Source organism: Aquarana catesbeiana, linkage group LG02 (genome assembly GCF_042186555.1).
Source record: "Aquarana catesbeiana isolate 2022-GZ linkage group LG02, ASM4218655v1, whole genome shotgun sequence".
NCBI classification, from domain to species: Eukaryota; Metazoa; Chordata; class Amphibia; order Anura; family Ranidae; genus Aquarana; species Aquarana catesbeiana.
In genome coordinates, this window is record NC_133325.1 from 16263225 (window position 1) to 16276272 (window position 13048).

At 45.9% G+C, this 13048-nt stretch overlaps 1 protein-coding gene across 5 annotated transcripts in view; it reads right to left on the minus strand.

Annotated features, from left to right (window-relative positions):
- The window catches only part of PDE2A (phosphodiesterase 2A), a 791783-nt gene that overhangs the window by 256059 nt on the left and 522676 nt on the right, over positions 1 to 13048 (minus strand). For all 5 annotated transcript variants that reach the window (XM_073612615.1, XM_073612619.1, XM_073612616.1 and 2 more), the window contains one exon: positions 7066 to 7155. In XM_073612615.1, the coding sequence (XP_073468716.1) occupies positions 7066 to 7155 (90 nt within the window). The remainder of the gene's footprint in view (positions 1 to 7065; positions 7156 to 13048) is intronic.

The following is a 13048-nucleotide window of genomic DNA, read 5'->3' on the forward strand; positions in this document are numbered from 1 at the left end:
GATTTCTCTGTGAAATATAAGCAGTACTGGATAAGACGTTTTCTAACAACAATCGACCAGAAGAGAAAATCCCCCAAGGACATTCAATCAATAGAGAATTGACACTGAGAACATTTCATCCAATGTTGTCAAAATATCCTAAGAACATTCTATCAAAAAAGGAAATCCCCTGAGAACATTCTATCAGAAGAGGAAATACCCTGAGAACATTCTATCAGAAGAGGACATACCCTGAGAACATTCTATCAAAAAAGGAAATCCCCTGAGAACATTCTATCAGAAGAGGGAATCCCCTGAGAACATTCTATCAGAAGAGGGAATCCCCTGAGAACATTCTATCAGAAGAGAACATACCCTGAGAACATTCTATTAGAAGAGAACATATCCTGAGAACATTCTATCAGAAGAGGACATACCCTGAGAACATTCTATCAGAAGAGGAAATCCCCTGAGAACATTCTATCAGAAGAGGAAATCCCCTGAGAACATTCTATCAGAAGAGGAAATCCCCTGAGAACATTCTATCAGAAGAGGAAATCCCCTAAGAACATTCTATCAGAAGAGGACATACCCTGAGAACATTCTATCAGAAGAGGAAATCCCCTGAGAACATTCTATCAGAAGAGGAAATACCCTGAGAACATTCTATAGGAAAAGGAAATACCCTGAGACCATATCAGAAGAGGAAATCCCCTGAGACCATATCAGAAGAGGAAATCCCCTGAGAACATTCTATAAGAAAAGGACATACCCTGAGAACATTCTATCAGAAGAGAACATATCCTGAGAACATTCCATCAGAAGAGAAAATACCCTGAGAACATTCTATCAGAAGAGGAAATACCCTGAGAACATTCTATCAGAAGAGAACATATCCTGAGAACATTCTATCAGAAGAGGGAATCCCCTGAGAACATTCTATCAGAAGAGAACATATCCTGAGAACATTCTATCAGAAGAGGGAATCCCCTGAGAACATTCTATCAGAAGAGGAAATACCCTGAGAACATTCTATCAGAAGAGGACATACCCTGAGAACATTCTATCAGAAGAGGACATACCCTGAGAACATTCTATCAGAAGAGGAAATCCCCTGAGAACATTCTATCAGAAGAGAATATATCCTGAGAACATTCTATCAGAAGAGGACATACCCTGAGAACATTCTATCAGAAGAGGACATACCCTGAGAACATTCTATCAGAAGAGGACATACCCTGAGAACATTCTATCAGAAGAGGACATACCCTGAGAACATTCTATCAGAAGAGGACATACCCTGAGAACATTCTATCAGAAGAGGAAATCCCCTGAGAACATTCTATCAGAAGAGGAAATACCCTGAGAACATTCTATCAGAAGAGAACATGCCCTAAGAACATTCTATCAGAAGAGGACATACCCTGAGAACATTCTATCAGAAGAGGAAATCCCCTGAGAACATTCTATCAGAAGAGGAAATACCCTGAGAACATTCTATCAGAAGAAGAAATATCCCCTATAAACATTTGATAAGAAGAGGAAAATAGAACATTTAATCCTAAGAGGAAATACCCCGAGAACATTCAATTCTAGAAGAAAACGAACTTTGGATCCTAAGAGAAAAGCGATTGATAGTATTCCACCCTGGCCGATCCACTCAATTGGATCGAATCCGATCAGAAGGGAAGCTATGGCTATTTAAATTGTAATGCTCAAATTGTACATTGATGGGTTAAGAAAAATAAAAAATTGGAAGTGGGTGTGGCCAACGTAACACTGTTTGCAATTTTACAAATGTTGTTGTAGTCGTTTCGTTTTGTTGTTGTTTTCAAAGTGTGCTTCACAGGAATGCCATTAACAATGAACATTTTGAAATGCTCAGGTGTGAATGGGGCCCTACCTGTATTGTGGTGCGCTACACTGCAGATGCCCTGTGCTTCCCCTGATTAAGTGTGTTGGGGTGGAATTTACCGCACCTCGGGGCTTCGTTCAGCCTCTGAAACCCCTATAAAAAACAATCCAGGATGCATCACTTTTCAGAGGGCCGTAGTTGCAACTGCACTTAAAAGTTGCACTTTTATCAGTGGTAAAAACACGGCAGGGAGTTTAATTTTTGCTGCAGCTGCGAAGAAAGCCATCGCCGAGCATCTGCAAGCCCTCCTTTTGGCCCGGGTTCACACTTGAGCACGTGTCAGTGCACACACACGTTTTTACGTATTTTCAGCATATTCCCAGGCGTCACGTGTAGGGAAGCCCATTGCGCAAAAGAAACGCAGAAAAGAAGTCCCTGGTCCTTTTCTAAATTGCGCCACACAAAACGCATGGTGCATGGGGGTGCCATTAACAATAAATGACTGGCACCACTGCACGCCTGCTAGGGGGCAACGCGTTTCTTTGCGCGTTCGGGATAGTGCACAATTTTGCGCATGTTCGTGTGAACCTAATCTTAGGTGGGCGGTTGGAAGGGTCGCTTGTGTGAATGGGCCCTAACACAACACGGTCTATACATGTGCTGCGTCCAGATCCACAGTAGGCTTTGTTTTGCAGGAGATTTTGCCAAATGGCATCCACCCACAGAGGAAGCACTAGCTTTGGGTGGACTAACCCTTTAAGAACACATTCATGGTTGAGGTTTCAGGATTCGAGTTCCTGCGCTGGAATATCGATGAATGCGGTGAGCCGTGACCTGCAGATCTCACCATCTCTCACCATCCTGCTGCCGTGTGACATCTATCGGCCCCTCGGCGGTTCCTGACCTTTGCTGCGTGGATTGAAGTATGAAAAAGGTTGCAGCACGCTGTTTATTGTGGGTTACCAATACCCACAGCTGGCTGTCAGGGCTGACGGCACAGAAGAGGACCTGTCCCCCTTCTAGAAGGTACGAAGCTGTCATTTATTTTTAGTGTTTGTCTTTGTTGTGTACAGGATTAAAAAAATTAAATTAATTTTTTAAAGGTTTGGTAAGTATATTATATAGAAATATTTTGCATTCTCATTTCAAACCAGCAGGTGGAGCTCTCTGTTACTGTTCACGTTTTTCCAGATTCTATTTGTCTGCATTGCTGAAAAAGACTGTTGTTTACAACCAGCAGGTGAAGCTCTCGCTTACTGTTCAAGTTTTTCCAGATCCTACTTGTCTTCATTGCTGACAAAGACTGTTGTTTACAACCAGCAGGTGAAGCTCTCAGTTACTGTTCACGTTTTTCCAGATTCTATTTGTTTACAACCAGCAGGTGAAGCTCTCAGTTACTGTTCACGTTTTTCCAGATTCTATTTGTCTGCATTGCTGAAAAAGACTGTTGTTTCCAACCAGCAGGTGGAGCTCTCAGTTACTGTTTACGTTTTTCCAGATTCTATTTGTCTCCATTGCTGAAAAAGACTGTTGTTTACAACCACTAGGTGGCGCTCTCAATTACTGTTTACGTTTTTACAGATTCTATTTGTCTGCATTGCTGAAAAAGACTGTTGTTTACAACCAGCAGGTGGAGCGCTCAGTTACTGTTCACATTTTTCCAGATCCTACTTGTCTCCATTGCTGAAAAAGACTGTTGTTTACAACCAGCAGGTGGAGCTCTCAGCTACTGTTCACGTCTTTCAAGATTCTATCTGTCTGCATTGCTGAAAAAGACTGTTGTTTGCAGTGTTTAATGCTGATATAAATTAAATAATGCAGTGACTCCTCCTCCTTGGGAGCTATGACTCCTCCCTATCTCTCCTTCTACCTGACTCGCTGTAAAAAAAACCTTTCAGTTAGAAAGAGACAGTTTGAAGGCAAACAGTTTCTGTTCATCAACACTGTAGGAAAGGGTTCCCCAAAGTAACAGCAGTTAAAGTATAAGTCCAAGAACAAAGCTGGCTGAGGACATCCTTCATCATCTAGTCCTCTCCTCCCCAGCCTGGCTGTCCCTGTCCTGCCCCTTTCATTTTCTGGATTTCAATTGGAGGCTCAGCATCACATGTGGGTGTTACCATGCAAATACAGCCTGCCTAGGAACGACCATTCTTTTAAACTGACAGCAAGAAAGATAGGTGCCCGCCTCATTTCTTGGCTTGAGGAATTCCAACATCATCTAGCGCTTTCCTCCCCAGCCTGACTGTCAATGGCCCCGCCCCTTTCATTCAACTGATTTCAATTCTTTCAATCACATAGGCTTAGCATCACATGTGGGTTTTCTCCCAGGGTGGTCTTCATGCAAATGTAACTTGACTAGGACCGCCCACTTCAAGCGGCTGCTGCTATTCTTTGTAAGGGAAACTTGCAGTGAAGCCTTGCAGCGAAGCGCACTGTGCTTTGTGAATGGCCCGGGGGTTGGGGGAAAGAGGAGGGGGGGGTTGAACTTCTGGATGACTCTGCTGTGGCGAGATCAGCCGGAATTGGGAGCGGGTACCTATCAAAACCAGGTGCCTGCTCCCCCCCCCCCCGAAATGTGCCAAATGTGGAAGCGGAGGGGGGGGCGGAGGAACCAAACAAGCAGAGCTTCCCCTTTATGGGTGGAGCTCCGCTTTAAAAAATTTATTAGCATTATGAACAGGGGAAGAGGGGATAGGAAATGGAAAACATAAATATAAATAGATATATTTAATATATATATTTACATAATAAAATGATAATATATATATATATATATATATATATATATATATATATATATATAAAAAAATAATAAAAAATATAAATATAAAACAAATCAAAAATCAACATATACTGAAAATATAATGAAAATAAAAATATAATAAAAAATAAAAATGTGTATCTATAGTAAATATATAAATATAATACAAATAAAAAAAATAAAATAAAAAAAATAAAAATATAGGCAGAATAAATGTCATCTTTAATGCATGTTGTAATTGTATGGGCTAGCATCTATTGTTCCTGTCATACTTGTGATACTGTCATTAAGCTAAAATAAAAATACCGAGGAGTGCAGCAAATTCCGAATTTTTTCCTTTTGGCATAGCACAAACACATCAGTGAGTCACATTGTCTTTGTAAAATAAATGTGGCTACAATCAAATCAAGTAAAATAAAACCGAAATTCTGTAAATTCTGTATTTTTTTTTTGCCCTCCTCTGGACCAACCTTGTAGCACTCTGTATCTGGCTGAATCTCCCGTCTTCTCCCGCTGTTGTGAACATGTTCAGATTTAGAGCGCATTAATCAAAGTTCTTTACCGTCCACTGAATTTATCGCACTTCGCTCCACACTAATTTGAATACCAAACGTTTCTGATTCATGTGATTTTATTAAAGATTTACCAGCGCTCCGCCGAGGACTGATGAAACATTTACCACAACGCCAACTCAACTTTTGTTAAAGCTGAACTCCGGGCAAACAGCTGAATATAGAGATGAAATACATACACTGTGTTACCAAAAGTATTGGGACGCCTGCCTTTTCACGCACATGAACTTCTCTCTCATTCTCTCTTCCACACCCTTTGCAGCTATAACAGCTTCAACTCTTCTGGGAAAGCCGTCCACAAGGTTTAGGAGTGTGTCTATGGGAATGTTTGACCATTCTTCCAGGAAGCGCACTTGTGAGGCCTGGCTCACAGTCTCCGTTCTAACTCACCCCAAAGGTGTTCAGGTCAGGCCAGTCAAGTTCCTCCACCTCAAACTCGCTCATCCATGTCTTTATGGACCTTGCTTTGTACACTGGTGTGCAGTCATGTTTGGAACAGGAAGGGGCCATCCCCAAACTGTTCCCACAAAGTTGGGAGCATGAAATTGTCCAAAATGTCTTGGTATGCTGACGCCTTAAGAGTTCCCTTCACTGGAACTAAGGGGCCAAGACCCAACCCCACACCATAATCCCCCCTCCACCAAATGATTTGGACCAGTGCACAAAGCAAGGTCCATAAAGACATGGATGAGCGAGTTTGGCGTGGAGGAACTTGACTGGCCTGCACAGAGTCCAGACCCCAAACCCAATAGAACACCTTTGGGATGAATTTAGAGCGGAGACTGTGAGTCAGGCCTTCTCATCCAACATCACTGTCTGACCTCACAAAAGCCCTTCTGGAAGAATGGTCAAACATTCCCATACACACACTCCTAAACCTTGTGGACAGCCTTCCCAGAAGAGTTGAAGCTGTTATAGCTGCAAAGGGTGGGCCAACCCAATATTGAACCCCTACGGTCTAAGACAGGGATGCCATTAACCACTTCCGGAGCAGCCACCGCAGCTTTACTGTGGCAGGTTGGCCCGGCTGGGAAAATCTACACTACCTTACATTGCTTTTCCTTTTGGCCACTAGGGGACGAACGGTTAATCATACATTGTATCATAGATGTACAGGCCGGCAACTCGACAGCTTCTCCATAGAAAATATTTATTTAAGCATTACAGCAAGAACATCATCCAAAAATGCTGACGCGTTTCGGCCCTAGGCCTTCATCAAAAGCAATATGCTTTTGATGACGGCCTAAGGCCGAAACGCGTCAGTTTTTGGATGATGTTCTTGCTGTAATGCTTAAATAAATATTTTCTATGGAGAAGCTGTTGCGTTGCCGGCCTGTACTTTCTATGGATCTTTTGTGAGCTTAATTAGTAAGAGCACCGACTACTCTACACACCAACTATAGTATATAGTGGTAGACCTTGGGTGAGTTTTTCTCTTGATACATTGTATCAGACATTTCCATGTTATTGGTTATGAGAAGGTGACTTAGGGTTAATCATACATTGTATAAGGCGGATTTCATGAGAAACCCCATACTTCCAGTGGTGTGCCCGGTCCCCCACATTCTCCTGTCTAAGCTGCTCATGGCTGCGATTACATATTCCCCCCACAAAGTACAATGCAGGGTTAATAGCCCTTCACTGTACGCGATGACGTCAAGGGACAGCCCGCAGCCCGGAGTGCTGGAAGCAGAGGAGAAGAGCTCTGGACCTGGCTGGGGCAGGGGGAAGGTAAGTAGTGCTACAGACTTTTCATCCCCCCCCCCAGACTTAACAAGCATTTAACCCTTGCAGTGCCATGGGGGGTGGGGTAGATCTTTTTTTCTTTGCAGTCTATGAAGCACAGAGTTTGTTGTGCCCCCCCCACCCTGTGGTATCAGCAGTTGGCAGTCACTTACCACTTTTGGCATAACAGCGGTGATGGCATCTTTGATGGCCGTCCGGAGGTGAGAGAGGTCGATGACAGCGCCGAGGGTCAGCAGAGCGTCCTGGAAGAGATATAACAAAGTCACTAAAAATCGCAGAATCCGAGCGAATACAAATCTAAAACCCACATACAGGGGCCAAATCGCCATTTGGAGGATATGTAACAATTGAAACATAAGTTTGTGACCCCCCCATAAGGAGGAGGACACCACTCTCCACAAGCTGCAGTCATGCTACCCGTGTCACAGCCCCACCCCTTCCTTCTCTCTGGGCTTCCCCCACTGGTGATCTCACCAGAGCCCCTCCACCCCCTGCTAAGAGCAGCCCCTCCCACTGTAAGCCTGATTTCTTATAGAATAACTTGGTGTAAAGTGGATGATTCAGGTACTTCTAGCGGAATAAGAGCCGCACTTTCCTTGTACTCCCCCCCTTCCCCTCCAGTGTGCAGTCTATGTATACTGTATATATTGACGGCATTCATGATATTCTGGATTTATGAATACAAATATTGAAAGTTATCAGAATGAAAGAGACCCGTCCCGGGAAATACATAATACATAATACATAATACCCGGCCATGGATCACTTCTACATTCTATTATATCTGTACAGAACAGACACTGCCGTGACGGCTCCACCGCACACTCACCGCCGCCGCCACCGCCGAGATAGAAATCCAATTTCCTTCCAGGATTCTCTCCTCCGCCGTATCTCAGCCGCTCCATATCTGGAGGAATGTGACGCTTCGTCTCCATGCCCGCCACCCGACCAACGCTCCTTCCCGTTATCTTCCTTTTCTCCGGCCCATTTACTCTCATTCTATTTCCTTCTCTCCCTATTCAACTCCAGTGAGGTCTGAGGAACCCCAAACTGTGTGGAGAAGAACTGAACTTACTCTTCACTAAAAGACACCTCGATTGTTGTCCTGCGAGCTGGAAATTGTCTGTACAGAATGAGGCCAAGAGAGTGGAATAAGAACTCTTACCTTTATCTCTTTATTCCCCAATCCACCCCCCCCCCATTTCTATCATACTTTTCTCTCTCTCTCCATCTCCTGTTTTTTTCTTTTTCCTCTCCTTGCTTTCCCTCTTTAACTCACACACACATACCATCCCCCTCCTCCAACCCTTATCTCCCTTCCTCTGTACCCCCCCCCCCCAACATATATATTCCCCCAATTCCCCATCCCCCCATTCCTAGCATACTCCTTTCCTCTTTTCCTCTATTTCCTTCTCCCTTCTTCCCCCTCTTTCTTTCATCTCCTCTCTCCTTCTCCATTCACCCCCTCTCCCTCTCTCTTCCTCTTGTTTCTCCTTCTCTCTTCTTCATCCTTTTTCTATCCCTTTCCTCTCTCTCTCCTTCTCCTTTCCTCACCCTCTCCATCCCACTTTCCTCACCTTTTCCTCTCTCTCCTTCTCCCTTCCTCACCCTCTTCATTACCCTCTCCTTCCTCTTTCCCTCCTTCTCCCTTCTCCACCCTCTCCATTCCCCTCTTCTCTCCTTCTCCCTTCCTCATCCTCTCCATTCCTCCTTCTCTCCTTCCTCTCTTTTTCCTTCACCCTTTCTCACCCTCTCCACCCCCCCCCTCCTCTCCTTCCTCTCTCTCTCCCCTTCTCCCTTCCTCACCCTCTCCCTCTCTTTCTCCCTTCCTCCCCCTCTTCATTCCTCCCCCCCTCTCCTTCTCCTTCCCTCCCCCTCCCTCTCTCTCCCTCCCCCCTCTTTCTTTCTTACTCCTCCTTTCCTCATCCTTTCCCCTTTTCTCTCTCTCCCTCTCCTTTCCTCACCCTCTCCTTTTCATCTCCCCATACCCTAATTTTCCTTTCCTCACCTTTTCTGTTTCCAACCTGCTTCTCCTTCCAAACCATCTCTACCTCCTTCTCCCTTCCTCACCCTCTCCATTCCCTCCTCCTCTCCTTCCTCTCTCTCCTTCTCCTTTCCTCACCCTCTTATTTCCCCTCTCCTCTCCTTCCTCTCTCTCTCCTTCTCCTTTCCACACCCTCTCCATTGCCTCCTCCTCTCCTTCCTCTCTTTCCTTCTCCCTTCCTCACCCTTTCTATTCCCCCCTCCTCTCCTTCCTCTCCTTCTCCCTTCCTCACGCTCTCCATTCCCTCCTCTCCTTCCTCTCCCTCTCCCTTCCTCTCTCTCCTTCTCCTTTCCTCACCCTCTCCATTCCCCCTCTTCTCCTTCCTCTCTCTCCTTCTCCTTTTCACACCCTCTCCATTGCCTCCTCCTCTCCTTCCTCTCTTTCCTTCTCCCTTCCTCACCCTTTCTATTTCCCCCTCCTCTCCTTCCTCTCCTTTTCCCTTCCTCACCCTCTCCATTCCCTCCTCTCCTTCCTCTCCCTTCCTCTTCCTCACCCTCTCCATTCCCTCCTCTCCTTCCTCTCCCTTCCTCTCTCTCCTTCTCCTTTCCTCACCCTCTCCATTCCCCCTCTTCTCCTTCCTCTCCCTCCTTCTCCTTTCCTCACCCTCTCTATTCGCCTCACCTCTCCTTCCCCTCTCTTTCCTTCTCCCTTCCTCACCCTCTCCATTCCCCCCTCCTCTCCTTCCACTCTCCCTCCTCCTTTCCTCACCCTCTCCATTACCCTCTCCTCTCCTTCCCCTCTCTCTTCTTCTACCTTCCTCACCCTTTCATACATACATAGTAGGTAAGGTTGAATAAAGACAACAGTCCATCCAGTTTGACCTGTGTAGGTGTACATGTGTCAGTGTGGATAATCATTTCTCATATCCCTGTATGTTGTGTTCTTAAAGATGCACGTCCAAGAGTCTTTTAACAATATTAATACTCCCCACTGACACCACAAATTGTGGAAGAGAGTTCCACATCCTTACCGCCCTGACAGTGAAAACCTCCTACACAGTTTAAGGTTAAACCGCTTCTCCTCCAATCACATTGTGTAGCCCCGTGTCCTCTCACACTCCTTGAGATTGACTAGCCTTTTTCCTATGCTGGGATCACCATTGAGATATTTGTAGATCGCTATCATGTCCCCTCTCAAGCCTCTTTTCTCCAGCAAGAATAAATTTAGTGCTTGTAGTCGCTCCTCGTATTTGAGGTCCTCCAGTCTTCTTATTATTATTGCCCTTCTTTGGACTCTCTCCAGCACATCCTTCCTGAGGACTGGTGACCAGAACTGGATGGAATACTCCAGATCAGTGGCGGCCTATCCATTGGGTCACCAGACGCATGAATTACAGCGACCAGGGTTTATTTGAAGCCCCTGATTAGAGCCAGAGTCTTCAAAATAGGCTTCAAAATAGGGTGGGCTCGGGTCGGTGAGAATGCACTCCGATCCCACTCAGGTGTGTTACAACAGCGAATTAATATTCACTGTTGAAGCACTGATCCTCAATCCGGCCAACTAGACGTGGGTGTGAGACCCGTTTTCCGATTGGCCGAAAAGAGAAGACAACCAATTGGCCGCCGAGGAGGAGGGAGAAAACGGAAGCCGCTGCTGCTGTGATGACCCGTGGAGAGCAGGAGAATGGGAGGCCGCCGGTGATGGGTAAGTGCTACCAACCGACCAACTGACCCGGGGGGGGGGGTGGCATATTGTTTGAGGCCCCCCAAAAAAAAATTCCAGCGGCCGCCGCTGCTCCAGATGTGGGCTTACCAGAGTTTTATAAAGTGGCAGGATTATTGTTTTATTTCTGGAGTATATCCCCTTTTTATGCATGCTAATATTCTGCTGGCTTTGGTAGCTGCAGCTTGACATTGCATGCTATTGCTCAGTCTATTCCACTAGGACCCCCAGATCTTTCTCCATCCTTGACTCCCCCAGCAGTTCTCCACCACTGAATAGTTTGCATTTATGTTCTTAGCCCCCAAGTGCATGATTTTACATTTCTCCACATTAAACCTCATTTGGCATGTAGGTCCCAAGACAGAACCTTGTGGTACCCCACTTACCACTCCAGACCAGTCTGAGTACACTTTATTTATAATTTATCACCACCCTTTGGATGAGCCCCTGTAACCAGTTTTCTATCCAAGAACAAAACTTATGGTCCACGCCTGAAGACCCTCTACCCTTTCCCCTCATCTCCTTCCTTTCTCCTCCCTTCCTCACCCTCTCCACCCCCCTTCCTCTCTCTCCTTCTCCCTTCCTCACCCTCTCCACCCCCTTCCTCTCTCTCTCCTTCTCCCTTCCTCACCTTCTCTACCCCCCTTCCCCTCTCTCTCATTCTCCCTACCTCACCCTCTCCACCCCCCTTCTCTCTTTCTCACCCTCTCCACCCCCCCCACTTCCTCTCTCTCCTTCTCCCTTCCTCACCCTCTCTACCCCCTCCTCTCCTTCCCCTCTCTCTCTCTCTCTATCTCCTCCCTTCCTACCCTTCTTTCTTCCTTCCCCTCTCTCCTTCTCCTTTCCTCACACTATCTCCCTCTCTCTCTACCCCTCTTACTTTCTCGTTCTCCTTTCCTCATCCTTTCCCTTTCCTCTCCCCAATCCCTCCTTTTCCTTTCCTCACCTTTTCTGTTTCCCACCTGCTTCTCCTTCCAAACCATCTCTCCCTCCTTCTCCCTTCCTCACCCTCTCCATTCCCCACTCGTCTCCCTCCCCTCTTTCTTTCTTTCTTTCTCCTCCTTTCCTCCTCCTTTCCCTTTTTCTCTCTCTCCCCCTCCTTTCCTCACCCTCTCCCTTTCAACTCCCCATACCCTCCTTTTCCTTTCCTCACCTTTTCTGTTTCCCACCTGCCTCTCCTTCCAAACCATCTCTCCCCCCTTTTCCCTTCCTCACCCTCTCAATTCCCTCCTCCTCCTCTTCTTCCTCTCTCTCTCCTTCTCCCTTCATCACCCTCTCCATCCCCTCCTCTCTCTCCCCTTCCTCCTCTCCTCCCTTCCTCCCCCTCTCTCCTTCTCCCAACCCCCCCCCCCCCCCTTTGTCTCTCCTCCCTTCCTCACCATCTCCCTTTTCTTCTACTTCACCCTTCCTCACTCTCTCCCTCTCCATCCTTCCTTCTCCCTTCTTCACCCTCTCCTTCTCCATTCCACACCCTCTCCCTCTCCATCCCCCCAGTCTTGGTACAAAATGTATATTGTAATGCCCCCATAAAAGGTATGACCCAGATCCTGGTACAGAATATATTTTGAATACCCCCAGGAGAGGTATGACCTGGGTCTTGGTACATAATATATATAGAGTACCTCTATGAGTGTTATGACCCAGATCTTGGTACAGAATATATATTGAGTGCCCCCTGTGAGTGGTATAACCCGGTCTTGGTACAGAATATACAAAGAATACCCCTATGAGTGGTGTGAAATGAGCCTTGGTACAGCATATACATTGTGATAACCCCCCCAGTGAGTGGTATGACCCAGTTTTGGTACAGAATATATATTGAACACCCCCATGAGTAGCATGACCTGGATCTAGGTACAAAATATATGAGGGGGTCTATAAAAAGTTTCCACTTAATTAAAAAAAAAATGCGGAAACTTTTTGAAGAACCCTTGTATATTGAATAACCCCATAAGTGGTGTGACCCGGGTCTTGGTGCAGAACATATATTGAATACTTGCCATGAGTGGTATGACCCACTCTTGGTACAGGATATGCAGTATATTGAGTACTGCCCATGAGTGGTATGACCCAGTCCTGGTACAGAATATACAGTATCTCACAAAGTGAGTACACCCCTCACTTTTTTGTAAATATTTTATTATATCTTTTTATGTGACAACACTGAGGTAGTGAGTGTACAGCTTGTATAACAGTGTAAATTTGCTGTCCCCTCAAAATAACTCAACATACAGCCATTAATGTCTAAACCGCTAGCAACAAAAGTGAGTACACCTCTGAGTGAAAATGTCCAAATTGGGCCCAAAGTGTCAATATTTTGTGTGGCCACCATTGTTTTCCAGCACTGCCTTAACCCTCTTGGGAATGGAGTTCACCAGAGCTTCACAGGTTGCCACTGGAGTCCTCTTCTACTCCTCCATGATGACATC